Source organism: Pan troglodytes, chromosome 21, assembly GCF_028858775.2.
Source record: "Pan troglodytes isolate AG18354 chromosome 21, NHGRI_mPanTro3-v2.0_pri, whole genome shotgun sequence".
NCBI lineage: Eukaryota > Metazoa > Chordata > Mammalia > Primates > Hominidae > Pan > Pan troglodytes.
This window is the reverse complement of record NC_072419.2, coordinates 51,669,457-51,683,373: the sequence shown is the minus strand read 5'-3', so window position 1 is coordinate 51,683,373 and position 13,917 is coordinate 51,669,457. Positions and strand designations below refer to the sequence as shown.

At 46.9% G+C, this 13,917-nt stretch overlaps 1 protein-coding gene across 2 annotated transcripts; it reads right to left on the bottom strand.

Moving 5' to 3' along the window:
- Positions 1–957: 957 nt before the first annotated feature.
- Positions 958–13,458, bottom strand: PIGT (phosphatidylinositol glycan anchor biosynthesis class T). Of its 2 annotated transcripts, XM_024352110.3 has the most exons (13): positions 13,322–13,458; positions 10,825–11,190; positions 10,474–10,651; positions 8,189–8,316; positions 7,773–7,873; positions 7,577–7,663; positions 6,944–7,031; positions 6,738–6,835; positions 6,474–6,639; positions 5,583–5,783; positions 2,797–2,962; positions 2,599–2,682; positions 958–1,628 (listed from the first exon to the last, which is right to left on the bottom strand). In XM_024352110.3, exons 2-13 carry the CDS (start codon positions 11,009–11,011, stop codon positions 1,376–1,378), a joined length of 1,737 nt encoding a protein of 578 aa, XP_024207878.1. In that variant the 5' UTR covers positions 11,012–11,190; positions 13,322–13,458; the 3' UTR covers positions 958–1,375. The 2 variants fall into 2 exon arrangements, with proteins under 2 accessions (XP_024207878.1, XP_063658615.1); XM_063802545.1 differs by lacking the exons at positions 8,189–8,316; positions 13,322–13,458 and having other exon boundaries at positions 10,825–11,047.
- Positions 13,459–13,917: the final 459 nt, after the last annotated feature.

Here is a 13,917-nt window from a genome sequence, read left to right as displayed (position 1 = left end):
GTGCCACTATGCCCAGCTAAATTTTTTTGTATTTTTAGTAGAGACAGGGTTTCACCATGTTGGCCAGGATGGTCTCGATCTCTTGACCTTGTGATCTGCCCGCCTTGGCTTCCCAAAGTGCTGGGATTACAGGCGTGAGCCACCGTGCCCGGCCAGCCTCATCTGGTTTTATAAGAGGGAACCAGGCAGTTGAGAGGTGTGCATGGTTGGTGGAATAGGGCATTCTAGGCCAAACCACTATGATGGGAGAACTGAGTGGGGTAGGAGGTGGGGGGGAACTGCAAATAACACACAGTTGATGCCAAGTGTGCCAGAGGAAAAGATAGAAGATGAGGGCAGTGGGAGGCAACCGCCTAAAGGCTTGTTTTACAGAAATCCAGGGTTATGTAACCAGCAAGGGAGGTGGGTGGGGCGGGCTTCAATCCAATGAGCCTGGCTTCAAAGCCTGGGGGTGGTCTGAGGATGGAGCACAGCAGGAGCTCCTGAGAAGCCTGCTAAAAAGTCAAAGTCTGGGCCACACCCAGACCAACTGAATTAGTAGGATCTGGACCCCAGGAACATACATTATTTTCACAAGTGCCCCCAGTGACTCTGATGCACACTACAGTTAGAGACCCACCACCCAGAGCCCTCCCACCTCTCCACTCTACCCTTGCTGATGTGGACTGACTCTCAATGCCCCCAAGAAGTAGGATGATTCATTTCCATGGCCATGGATTATGCTTTCAGAAACACTCCCAAACAACCCGGGGAGTTCTGGGAATCACAATCAGATGGGGATGGGGAGGACAGGGGGAGCAGATCAGGAGAAGAAATTTCTGGCCAGGTGGGAGGAGGTAGGGTTTTTTGTTTTTTGTGGAGGGGGTTGCAGGCATAGGGTAGGAGGTCCTGTTCAGGCACTCAGCAAACAATCCCCAGTCCCCAGCTCTTCCCAGGACTCAAGGACAAGAGGCAAAGAACCAAGGAAACAGCCGTTTTTATTCCACAAACAGTAAACTCCATCCACTACACAGTGACATACACTGTGCAGCACACCCCATCACCTTGGCCAGTGCTGCCAGCCGACCTTTCTGTGGTGATGGAAATCTTTTTCTGTGCTGTCCAATACAGCAGCCACTGACCACTTTTGCTTATTGAGCACCTCAATATAGAGGTGGCCACTACAGGTGAGGAAATGAATTTCTAAGTTAATTCAAATTCAAATGCCACATTTGGCTCGTGGCTCCTGTACTGGACAGCACAGCTGTAGGCCCTGACCTGGTCCAGGGCACTTTGGTTCAAAAGCCAACTCTGAGGAGAGCAAGTGGCAGAAACAGCCCTTGGGCTCCCCTCCCCAGAGAGAAACGGCAGCTGCAGCTGCTGGAAAGGGCAAGAATCAGAGTGGGGGGACACCTCGGGCACGCCGGATAAGGTTGGCCAGCCGCTTGGCCAGGCCACCTGTGCGGGGCTCCTCGATGTGGAAGGTTCGGGTGAGGAGATTGTAGAAGGAGCCATAGCACACGGCCACCACAGTGCACGTGAGGCAGATCACGTTGTAGGGCATGCTGAAGTCCGGTGTCGGCAGGTTCACCAGCAGCGGCTCCGTGTAGAGCCGCACAAAGTAGTTAGAGCCATCAGAGACTGGGAACCTGGGGTCAGGGGAAGAGCGGTGAGACAGGACTGGCTGCTCCTCCCCATCTCACCCCATCCTCATTCCGGCAGTATTGGGCAATGCAACACAGTGTTTCCAATGTTCTCTTAGGCTCAAAACCTTTCAACAGAAGGCATAGCTCAATCTCTAAACCTGATAAAGGGGAGCGGTGGGCGGGGGGCAAGGGGAGGGAGAGCATTAGGACAAATACCTAATGCATGCGGGGCTTAAAACCTAGATGATGGGTTGATGGGTACGGCAAACCACCATGGCACATATATACCTATGTAACAAACCTGTATGTTCTGCACATATATCCCAGAACTTAAAGTAAAATAAAAAATAAATAAGAAAGAAAGAAAGAGAAAGAAAGAAAGAAAGAAAGAAAGAAAGAAAGAAAGAAAGAAAGAGAAAGAAAGAGAGAGAAAGGAAAGGAAGAGAGATGCCTGGTGTTGAGGTGGAGGAAGGGGGCCCCGCCTTTGCTTGGTTGCTTCTTTCTTAGCCTGGTTTCAGCCTAAATGCCACCTCCTAAATGAAGCCTTCCTAGATAACCCAGTAAATCAATTCCTACCCCACCTCTAACCCCATTACTCTCTAGACCAGAATCTTCCTTCTAGACTGTAAGCAAAGGGAGGCCAGGGCCAAGTCTGTTTTGTTTAATCTTGCACACTCAGTGCTCTCAGAAGCACTTGGCATTTGATAAGTGCTTGATTAAATATTTAAGAGCATCAAGGAGTAAATGTAGGCTGTAAGTAAAAGTATTCTTCTAGAAGCACTTTAAAATCATTTTATAAAGTCTTCACAAATTCCACAGACTGCCAGGATTTTTATTAGGATTGAATTAAATCTACACATCTCTTTGGAAGATGTAACATCTACCCTGAACTCCCCTGCAGGAGCCTGGTCACCTGTGTTAAGGCCCAGCAGGCAGCTGAGGATGTGTTATCAGTGAGTGTGGTCACACTTACAAGCTGTTGAAGAGGGGACTCTCTTCCCAGTCCACTGGCTTGGCTGCTACCATGCTGGGCACAAGGGCGCTGAGGACAGATGGGCTACAGAGAAGCAGAGAGATGGCCCGTGTTCCCATCTGGCTCCCCTATCAAGGGGTAAGCAGCAGAGAGGATAGGTCAGGGGGATGAGAGGTGGCCTGTGGGGGTGGAGCCCACCTGACATAGAAGCCATGGTTAGGATCTGGCGTGTACTCGGTCCACTTCAGCAGCGCCCGCTCAAACTGGATGGAAACCTTGGTGACTGAGTTGGCCGGCAGCTGAATCAGCATCTCCAGGAGGTGGGGTTGCAGCCGGTCCTGGGCAGGCTGGTAGTGGATGTAACCTGCAGACATGCAAGGTCACCCACATCTCTTTCCTGGGGTCAGGCTACCTGCTGCCCCTGTCCCTGCTGCTTGCCGTGGAGCCTCAATCTGGGTGCCTACAAGATGGGCTTGGGAGCATAGAAGCCAGGCAGGCAAGGGAAGAAAGCAGGGGCTAAGAAAAGGGAGAGGATGTTTCCAGGGCAGTGATCCCAGGATGCGATCAAGAGAGGTTGTTAGGAGTGCTGCAGATGGCTAATCAATCTTCACATCACTACAACTGGGGCACCAGACACCAAGTGCCTGATGTGACGCAAGAAGAAGTTCACAGAACCACCTGGGAATTTTTCTTGCCAAAAATGTGGGACATGAATCTAATCAGGTTTCTAAATCTAACCACCAACACACAAGAAATATAGGAGAGGAGGGGTGTGTTAAACACTAGCACAAGGACAAATCCAGAATGTGGAACATTCTATACAACAAATGACCCAGTTTCTTCAAAAAATAAATGACATTAAAAAAAAAAAAAAAGGCATGGGCACTGCTACAGATGAAGAGAGACTGAAGAGTACCACACCAAATACAAGACATTTATAATAAGGGACATTCTGGTTGTGGAGACAGGGAGTACATGGGAACTCTGTGCTTTGTGCTCAGTTTTTCTGTAAACCTAAAACTGCTCTAAGAATAGTCTAGTAATTTTAAAGAAAAAGAAACTTTTTTTTTTTTTCGTGACAGGGTCTCACACTGTCGCCCATGCTGAAGTGCAATAGTATGATCATGGCTCACTATAGCCTTGACCTCCTGGGTTCAAGTGATCCTCCCACCTCAGCCTCTTGAGTAGCTGGGACTACAGGCATGCAACACCACCCCCAGCTAATTAAAAACAATTTATTTTAATCCCAGCACTTTGGGAGGCCAAGGCGGGCAGATCACAAGGTCAGGAGATCGAGACCATCCTGGCTAACACAGTGAAACCGCATCTCTACTAAAAACAGAAAAAATTAGCCAGGCGTGGTGGCACGCGCCTGTAGTCCCAGCTACTCGGGAGGTGGAGGCAGGAGAATCGCTTGAACCCGGGAGGTGGAGGTTGCAGTGAGCTAAGATCGCGCCACTGCACTCCAGCCTGGGTGACAGAGTGAGGATCCGTCTCAAAAAAAAAAAAAATTTTTTTTTGTATAGGTAGGGGGTGCCTCACAATGTTGTCCAGGCTGGTTTCGAACTCCTGGACTCAAGTGGTCCTTCTGTGTTGGCCTCCCAAAGTGCTGAGATTACAGGTGTGCACCACTGTGCCCACCCAAGAGAGGAACTTAGTATAAAGCAACTGCAATGTGAGAACCTTGTTTATCCCAATTTAAACAAACCAATTATAAAAAGACATTTTTAAGACCACAGGGGAAAACAGAAGTGGTAATGATACGGTTACATTTTTAAAAATCCTTAAAGTATTTAAAGGTTAATTGATGCACTGTCTAAGATTTGCTTTAAGATATGCCAGCAGGCAGCGGCTTACACCTATAATCCCAGCACTTTAGGAGACTGAGGCAGGAGAATCGCTTGAGGCCAGGAGTTTGAGACCAGCCTGTGCAACATAACAAGACCCTGCCTCTATGAAAAAATTAAAGGCATGGCGGTTCATGCCTGTAGTCCTAGGGAAGCGGAGGTAGGAGGATTGCTTGAGCCGAGCAGTCTGAGACTGCAATGAGCCATGATCATGCCACTGCACTCCGGCATAGGTGACAGAGCAACAATCTGTCTCTTAAAAAAAAAAAAAAAAGGCTGCAGGGTGTGTACAGGGGATTATTACACTATTCTGTTTGGGTTTGGGTTTGAAATTTTCCAAAGGAGAAGATTTAAAAGAATAATAACAGAAAAACCTATAGAATATGCAGTTAGGATGTCTGAAATAGAGATTTTGAAGGTGGTACAAATAATGGTGCTGAAAATAAGTGAAACTATTCACCGTATGTTTGAAAATATAGGAATCAACTAAAGTACTGAAAGGTTTTTAAGTTTGGCCGTTTGGGATATGGTACAACCTCTTCCTCAGAGGTCTTTCACTTTACTACTAGTCTCCCCCTACACCAAAGAAAGGCAAGTGCTTTAGTGCTATGCCTGGCACCTAATAGGAAGCACTAGTATTATCTTCTCCTTAGAAAAATAATAGAAAATAAAAATAAATTTTAATAAAAATAGAAATAAAAAAATTTAATTAACTGTACCTCTTTACCCCTCCCAAGGAAGCAAAACACCATCTACTCCAGCTCTGCTATCTTCCTAGCTTCAAAAGCCCAACATTGCCAAACCCTTTCCCTACCTTAAAGAGTCTATGAATCATCACAAAACCCAATGCTCCAGAAAGGAGGCAAAAGTAAGTGAAAAAGGAAGCTACTGTCCTTGTACAGTCCTATTAAGAATCACCAGTATTATGTGTTTTAATTATTGCTGTTTTATAAATTACTTCTGAACCTGGCACAGTGAGGCTCCCATTCCAGTTCTGAGAAACTATTCCTTACTCTTTATGCCTGTGTAGCTTTTCAGAGGTACTTCAGGAACTACCCTGGGAAATGAGAGTTTGGGGGACCCGGAGAGGACATGAGAGGGGGTGCTGGGGGCCTGGTTCAGGACTCAGGTCCTCACTTGGTTTGTTCTCCTTGCCCTTGGAGGTGATGGTGAGGGTGTGCACATACAGCCGCAGATACCAGGGTACGGTGTCCAGCAGCAGCACCGGGAAGGCCCGGTATGGGTGGGTGTTGTACAGCAGTGTGCTCAGCTCCCCCTTCTGCAGCCCATAGCCGCTCACGTACCGCTGGGCATGCAGGAAGGGCACTGGGGGGGCCTCTGTGTAAAGAAATAGCAACAGTTAACAGCTGCCAAAGGTAAGAATCACTCCCCACCCCACCTGCCCAGGCCATGTTCAGAGTCCCAAGCCAGTGAGTAGATGGGGGAACAGCCCTGCCACTGAAACTGGGCAATCTGGGTTCTGGAATCATCCCTGTCTTCCCCAGCCAACAAGCGATGATGACAATAGGTTGCTAGTATTGAAGTGCTTACGTGACGAACACCGTGCCCCCTTCGAACCCAATCCAGGTCCTCTCAGGATATTCTGCTCTTTCCCTTGGTAAGGGAACTGAACACAACTGTAATTAATTAACTGACACCTGCCCTAGCTAGTAGACTTATATTTCTTGAGTGCAGTGTCCTCTGTCTTATTCAACACTCTATGCCTGGCACTTAGTATGAATTCAAAAGTATTTGGTTGATTAAGCAAATGCATGAACTAACTCCATTTTTCACATCATCTCATCCAATTCGCTAAGTATACTCTATTTTTCAGATGTGGATGCTGAAGCTTGGGGAGTTTAGGAACCTACCCAAAATTGTAGAGCTTGGAATACCTACAGTCAGCAGCATATGACTCTGGAGATCTGGTCTAAATACAACCCAATCATCTAACGGCAAAGACGTGGGATTGTGAGTCTTTTCTCTGTAGCCGTTGCAACCCAGCAGTCCAACCAACCACCCACTCACCATTCTCTGGGGGTCTCTTCCACTTGAGCTGGATGTTGAGGTTTCGAGAGTTGTTGATCATGGCGGTGTCAAGCAAGTCATAGATGGCATAGGTCTTCCGAGTGCCTAGGATGACGTCCTGATATGTAGTGGTCGGGGGTGGGTGCACCTCTAATGTCTCGTTGTCCTGGGGACACAAAGGCAGGGCTAAGAAGCAAGCAGAGAGGGTAGGCTGGTCCTGGGGACCAGTGGTGTGTTTGTGTGTGTGGCTGGAGACCTTGTTACCTGGTTGTAGGTGGTGATGTCCACATAGACTCGGCTCTCTGAAGCCAGGGGGCAGGGCTCCGTGAGGGTTCGGGAGAACATCCGGAAGAGGGACCAGTCTGAGAAACAGAGCGCAGGGCTGAGCAGGGGCCAGGCCTAGGCCTAGTCCACATAGATAAGGCAGGGCTGGCACGGGTGGGTACAGATGAGTTGCCAAGGTAACTTACCTTTCTTTCCCTGCCCCGTGATGAAGGCATCAAATACAACTGACAGGGTCTGCCTCAGCTCCCAGGAGATGCTAGTACAGCGTGCATTCTATCACAAGGGCCAGATGGCAGCAGTGAGGGGGTATCACTCTCACCACACAGCCCCCAAAAAGACTCCTACTCAGACTCAATCCCTCATCTATATATCTTCACATCCATCGATTTGCTACCACCCACTCCTGAGCACTTGACCTCGTGCCAGACCCCGTGCTGACAGCTGTATGTGCATCAGTTTGATAAACTATCACAACAACCCTAGGAGTGGATTCTACTATCAATGTCATGTGGCAGGGTGGGAAACCAAGCTCAGGGGAATGAAATGATTCACCCAAGGTTACGCCAGCTGGCAAGTGACTGAGCTAGCAATTGCACCCGCATAGCTATTGTTCTGAACCACTATTTTCCATGACAAATATTTATTCAGTGCTTGCTAGGCAACCACTGTTTTCTTGGTGCTTGGCCAATGCCCTGAATAACTGTCATCACACCTACCACTCAGTACTCACTCAGCCTGAGCCAGACACTGACCGCATGCTTTACATGTACCTTCTCTGAGCCCCTGGATGGCAGCTTCCTCTACTCCCCATGACTTACTCTGCAAACAGGGCGGATATGCACTGCCTGGGAGTGGTAGCTGGTGTGGAACAAGCGATCTGCCTTCAGCAGCACAGAGAGGCCTGCCTGGAGGAGATGGAAAGAGATAAGAGAAGCCCTGTATGGAGCACTTGGCATGGGGCGCAGGTTCTCTATACAACCCCCCGCCCCCGGCTGCCAGGCTCTGCGGCCTCACCTTGGAACTACAGGGCAAGAGCTTCTTCCAGGGGGTGAGGTTTTCGGTGCAGACCACCTCCCGTGGCAGCACAGCATAGCGCAGAAAGTAGTGGTCAGTGTCTGAGGGAGACAGAGGTCTGTCTGGGGTGGGCCTTGGGCTCTGACCCCTCGGGATCCACATTCCAGAGATGGGAATGACCCTCCTGCTCCCCACACCACCTCTAGCACCACAGTCTGGACAGTCCCAGCTGGGAGTAGGACTCCCTTCTCTCCTTGGGAAAAGGCATGCAGAGATGGCACAGTATTGGGGGCCTGCACACACAGGGGACTTAGGATCTAGCCCGGGCTGAGGAAGCAGGAAACTGAGGGAAAAGGAGGCAAAGGTTTGGGCAGGAGGTAAGAGGAAGAAGGAAAGGGCTGTAGGGGTTATCTCACCATTGGCCAGACCCAGGGGTTTGAAGGAGGCAGTGGGAGTGACTGTGTTGGTGGAGTCGATGAAGTTGAGAGAGGCGCAGAAGATCCCTGAGAGGACATTACTGAGCTCCTTCCAAGATTTATCCACACTGGATAGAGACACAAATCCACTCACTGTCCTGGGGCTACCTCTGCTCCCTCTTTCAAAGTCCACAGCTGGCTGCTAAACCTATGATAGGAGGAGGCTGTATTCTTAACTATTAGACGGGCCAGCTGATGGAGCTGGAACATTGCTGCCCCCAGCCAGCCCACTTGCTGGGTCTCATCCTACTCAGCCTCTTCTTCCTCACTCTCCTCTGGACATCTCTGCATCCCCATGGGTCTCTGCTCAGGTGATCCTTCCTTCCTTGCAAGCCTTTGCTCACTTCTGTCTGCCTACCTTCATGATCCGGCTCCAGTTCTTACCTCCCCTCCACGAAGCCTTTCCTGCCCTCCTTAAGCACAGTCTCCTCTGTGCAGTCACGGTTCTGACCATCCAAGCATCTTACTAGGTCCCTCCTGGGAGATGGCTAGGTGGCAGCAGCATCGTGTCCTGACCACCTTTTCTCCCTAACTAGGCTGTAAGCAACTTGAGGACAAGGACCAGTCTGGGTCATCTATGTACTTCCCCTGACACCATGGAAAGCGCCTCATATATCAGAGCTGAAATGAGCTCACTGATCTTCCTTGAATGTGCTGGGCTGCGCAAAACAATGCATACTACCCTGTGTATACTCTGGGAATAAAGGTAAGTCCTGATTCTACTATCATGGTGAGAAGTCTTATATCCAAAAAAGCTCACTGAACATGGGAAAAATAACTGTTCTAGGATTTCATAAAAACATCAAATTAAATTAATGTTCTTTTCTTGGAGAAATATCAAAAGAGATTTGCTCTCAGTAATAGAGAAAGCATAAAACTTAATAAGCACTAGAAAGAATTCTAAGCATTTGCTCCACATTTCAGGCAATTACGGGCTGAGGGAAGACAGTGACAGCAGAGTAGACAGGAAAGGGTAGGGGAGCCAGAGTTGAGGCAAGAGAGAAAGTCTTGGCAAGCCGGGGAGTCACTGCTTATTCCTTATTCCTTAGTGTTGTCCAGGAGCTTTTGATAATTATATGTTCAGAGCTTTTCAACTGCTCCAATCCTTAAGCCTCAAATAAAAATGGCAAACTTGAAGCCAGAAAGCTCTACTCAAACCATAAACATGCTTCATTTGGTATGCACAACATTGACCCGCACAGCACTCAAAAAATTTTTAAATTACTTGCTGATATTTGAATTTGCCAATTTTCACATTAAATTCCAGATTTCTGGTATCTCTTGAAAAATGAGGCCAGGTGTGGTGGCTCTTGCCTGTAATCCCAACACTTTGGGAGGCTGAGGCAGGAGGATCGCTTGAACCCAGGAGTTCGAGACCAGCCTGGGCAATATAGTGAGACCTTGTTTCTATAAAAAATTTTTAGAAACATTTGAGTCTGACCACATTAGGCCTCTATTCCCACATGGCAACAATCCATAGAAGCTGAGTGGCAGAGCTGTCCTCGTTAGAATGTCACACAAACTCTCTAGCCTGCCACAATTCCTGCTGCTCCTTTTTATTGCCCTAAAACTTGTTATATCATACTTGCACTATTGATTTCTTATAGTGGGATTAAGAGGAAAATGAGATATATTTCTCATTCCTGTGTTTGTCAATTTTAAAAATACCTTTATTCATTTCTTACCTGTGTGGCCCATGTAGACATGTTTGCAACCACTGCACAGAAAGGTTCTATTCTAAACAGGATAGCCACAGCAGCCACTGGGAAATAGCGGTTTGTAGTAGGCACAGTAACTAGACCTGCCCCCTCCCAAACAAAAGCAGTTCCTCTAACACTGTGATGTAGCATCCTGTTGGCCAGTTGTAACCCACAAATATCTTATGGCTGGCTTTCGTGGTATTTATTATCATTTAAAAAATATTAATGAATGCCTTTTAAAAGGTTATCCAGTTGCCAGTTTTCTACTGCCTTACCTCCAAATAAGCATGAATTGTTTGCTATTTGCCTCTCCAGGGATATGCATGTGCTACCTCAGGTCTGAAAGTTTCAGGATTGGGAAGTTTATTCATCTGTGGTAACATTTCTTACTTCCAATGCCAGCTCTACCCCCATGGAATCGCTGCCTACTGGAAGTGCTGTCCCCAAGAGCAGTGGCAGGATGACAACACTCTCCCAGCCACATTCCCTCCATGGCCTGCAACAGGGCCCAAGGTGTGCACTCACTCAGTGACAGTGTCTTGGAACCAGACCCACAGCTCTGCACCTGATGGGGCCTGCAGGAAGGGTGGCCCCCAGTATCGGGTCCTCCAAAAGCCTTGTGTGAATGACAGGTGCAGCTCCCGTAGAGAATACTTGGAGATCAGCTGCCCCAGGGCTTTGGGAAAGAGCCTGTAATGGGACACTGGGGAAACGGGAGCAGGTGAGTGACGATCCCCACCTTGTCGGGGTCCACACCCAGGATCCCGAACTCCACCCAGGAATTAGGCCCCGCCCCCAAAGTTTGCCTTCATCCCACGGCCCGCCAGCCAGCAGGCACTACGGAAATCTTTCCCTGGTCAGATCTCGCGCCCTCACCTCCTTCCCGCTGAAGCTCCGAATCCCAGCGCGTGCGGAACTGGAATGTGGCGGCTACGTCCCCGGAAGGCAGCGGGGTGATGACAAGTTCCTCCCGCAGGCTGTCGCGTGGGGGTTCTGCAAGGCACCAGCCGCCGGGCCCCAGGAGCAACAGGACGAGCAGAGCAAGCGGCATAGCCGCCGCCATGCCTGCGGCTACTTCCGCCTACCCAGCGGCGCTCGGCCCCATGAAAAGCCGGTATCCAATAAGAAAGGCGTGTGAGAAGTGACTTCCGCTGTCGTCCCGGAAACCGGGATGCGGTTATCAGAGCGACCGCCTGCGCAGGTCGCGAAGATTCCCTCAGAGCTGATGGGTCTAAGGGGGTACTGGGAGGACACGAGAGGGAGTAGGCAGGGCGAGTAACCAGCTTGAGGCCGCACCTAGTTCATGGCGTTTCCACCCACCAGGAAATGCTTAATAATATGAAGCTCCTTCACTGCCATTTTACCCATTTGATAGTTGAGGAAACATTGACTGAAAAAGGTCAATTACTTTTGGGAAAACCATTGTGGTTTTAATTTGCATTTCCCAAAGTAAGAGGAACCTCCTGCCCCTCTTAGCTTCTAGTGTCTCCATTTGCTGCAAAACCCCCAAATAAGTGGTTCTTTTATTACGAAAATGTTCAAACAAAATTGAAAGAATGAGCACCTGTTACAATAAACCTATTTTCCACCACCTAGATTCTACTATTTACATTATACTATACTTGTACTTTACCACATATTTGTCTATACAACCATCATTCCATCTTGTGTTTTGGTGCACTTCAAAGTAAATTGCAGATATTAGTACACTTTCCTTTAAGTAGTTAAGCATGCATATAATTAACTAGAGTTGAGTATTTGATTGCATTTTGATGTAAAATTCACATACAGTGAAATGCACAAATCCAAAGTACACATTCACTGAGTTTTGACAAATGCACACACCTATGTAACCCGAACTCCTATCATGATACAGAACATTCCTAAAACCCCAGAAAATTAGCAATACCCTTTCCTAGTCAATCCCTGCTCCTCTATCACCTTCCAGAGGCAGTTAGTACCCTGATTTTTTCCCACAATAGATTAATCTGTTCCAGAACTAAATATAAATGAAATCATATAGTATGTATACTGTGTAAGGCTTTTTTTTTTCTCATGGGAAGAATGTTTTTGAGAATCATCCATGTTCTTGCATGTATCCACAATTCTTTTTATTACTGCGTAGTATTATTAATTTATCCATTCAACTCTTGATGGGCACTTTTAAAGTTTTTGGTTATTATTAACAAGGCTGCTGTCTGTGCAAGCTCCTTTGTAGACGTATATTTCTCATATCCTTTGGCCAGGTATTTAAGAGTGGAATTGCTGGGTCAGAGAGCAGGTGTATGTTTAATTTTATAAGAAACTGTCAGACCTTTCTCCAAAATGTATCATTTTATGTTTCCATAAACTATGAGTTTCCATTGTACCACATCCTGGTCAGCATTTGAAGTTTCTGATTTTTTGTACTTTTTAGTTTTGACCACTTGGGTATGTATGTAGTGGTTGCTCATTGTGGTTTTAATTTGCATTTCCCTGGTAACTAAAAATGTTAAGCATCTGTTCATGTGCTTATTTGACATTTATTTTTTAATTTAATTTTTATTTTTTTGTGAAAGGTCTGTTAAAGTCTTCTGCACCCTCACCCCTTTGTTTACTGGCTTGTCTTTTTATTGACTTTTTAGGAGTTCCAAAGTTAAAGTCATGCTTTAGTTTTTCCACCTGCCCTATGGGAAACACATTCATGAAGGATTTCATGAACAGTCTCTTGGTGAAACTCATGACCACACTTCTAGAAAGAGCCAATTTGGTGTCAGGCAGGTCTGCCAAGATATGCACCAACCAACCAGACATTTCCAGAAAGGAAATGTCAGGAAGATGTCTTTATCTCATTATGCCTTCATTCTGCCTGCATTCTGCCTGCATTCAGTGTTCCTGCCCCATTAGACACGAAATATTAGGAAGGCCATGGGCTTAGATGTCAGAAAGACAGGAGTCCAAATCCCTATGCCAGCCTTTAATCCATATGAGCATGATCAACCCAAGTGTCACTTTTCTTCATTTGTATAATGAAGAAACCTACTTTCAAGGTTGTTGTTAAGATGAGAAATTATGTACATGTAGGATATGGAATGTAGCAAGTGCTTAATAGTAACACTCAACCCTGTCACCTAGGCACTAATATGTAAATGTAGATAATAGTGCCTAAGTGATAGGGTTGCTTGAGTGTTATTATTAAGAAGTACATAAACTAAGATAATAAAGATTACAATGAGTGATGGAGCTAGGACTATAGTCTACACTATCAAACCTCAAAATAATACTTTTTAAAAGGTAGCTGCCATCATTATGACTATTTCGTACTTCTCTGTTTTCCTTTTGAAATTGCCCATCTCCATCATTCAGGACCCAGCCACCTCTAGTGAAGACTTACCTTCTCCTCCTCTAGTGGTCTACAGGCTTCATGTACTTCTGCTACATCTCTCATCACATTGTTTCCATTACCTGTGTCTGTGTCTGCTCCTGGAAGAGCTCATGGTCACCTTAGTATTTCTGTTGCCTAAGCAAGGTGACTATCACATAGTAGGTGCTCAGTAATGTGTGAATGAATGAACAAACAAGATGACATCATAGCACAGTTCTGTATTTTCTCTACTCTGCCATGCTGTTCAGTGTCAAGTTCTGTGCACTCCTGGGGTTGCTACAGTGTAAGCCTTCTAAGGAAACTTTTTCTGAGCTGTGGTGCCTCCTTTCCGAAGTGTGTCAGGATGTCCACCCTATGACAAGTCCGTGCAAATATCAGAAGCCACGCTGTAGCTTGGAGACTGAAAGCTGGGCTCCTTGACTTAGAGTTGGCTCCAGATCTTCCTCCCACCTCCAAAGGCACTGTGTGGCCTCAAAAACCAGACAGCTAGGCTCTGGGCTGCCATAAACCACGGTTTAACTTTAATGCAACACTATAATCAAATGGTGAATCTGAAGATTATCATTTTTTTAAAAAGTGACCATATTGAATATGGTGTTTTATAA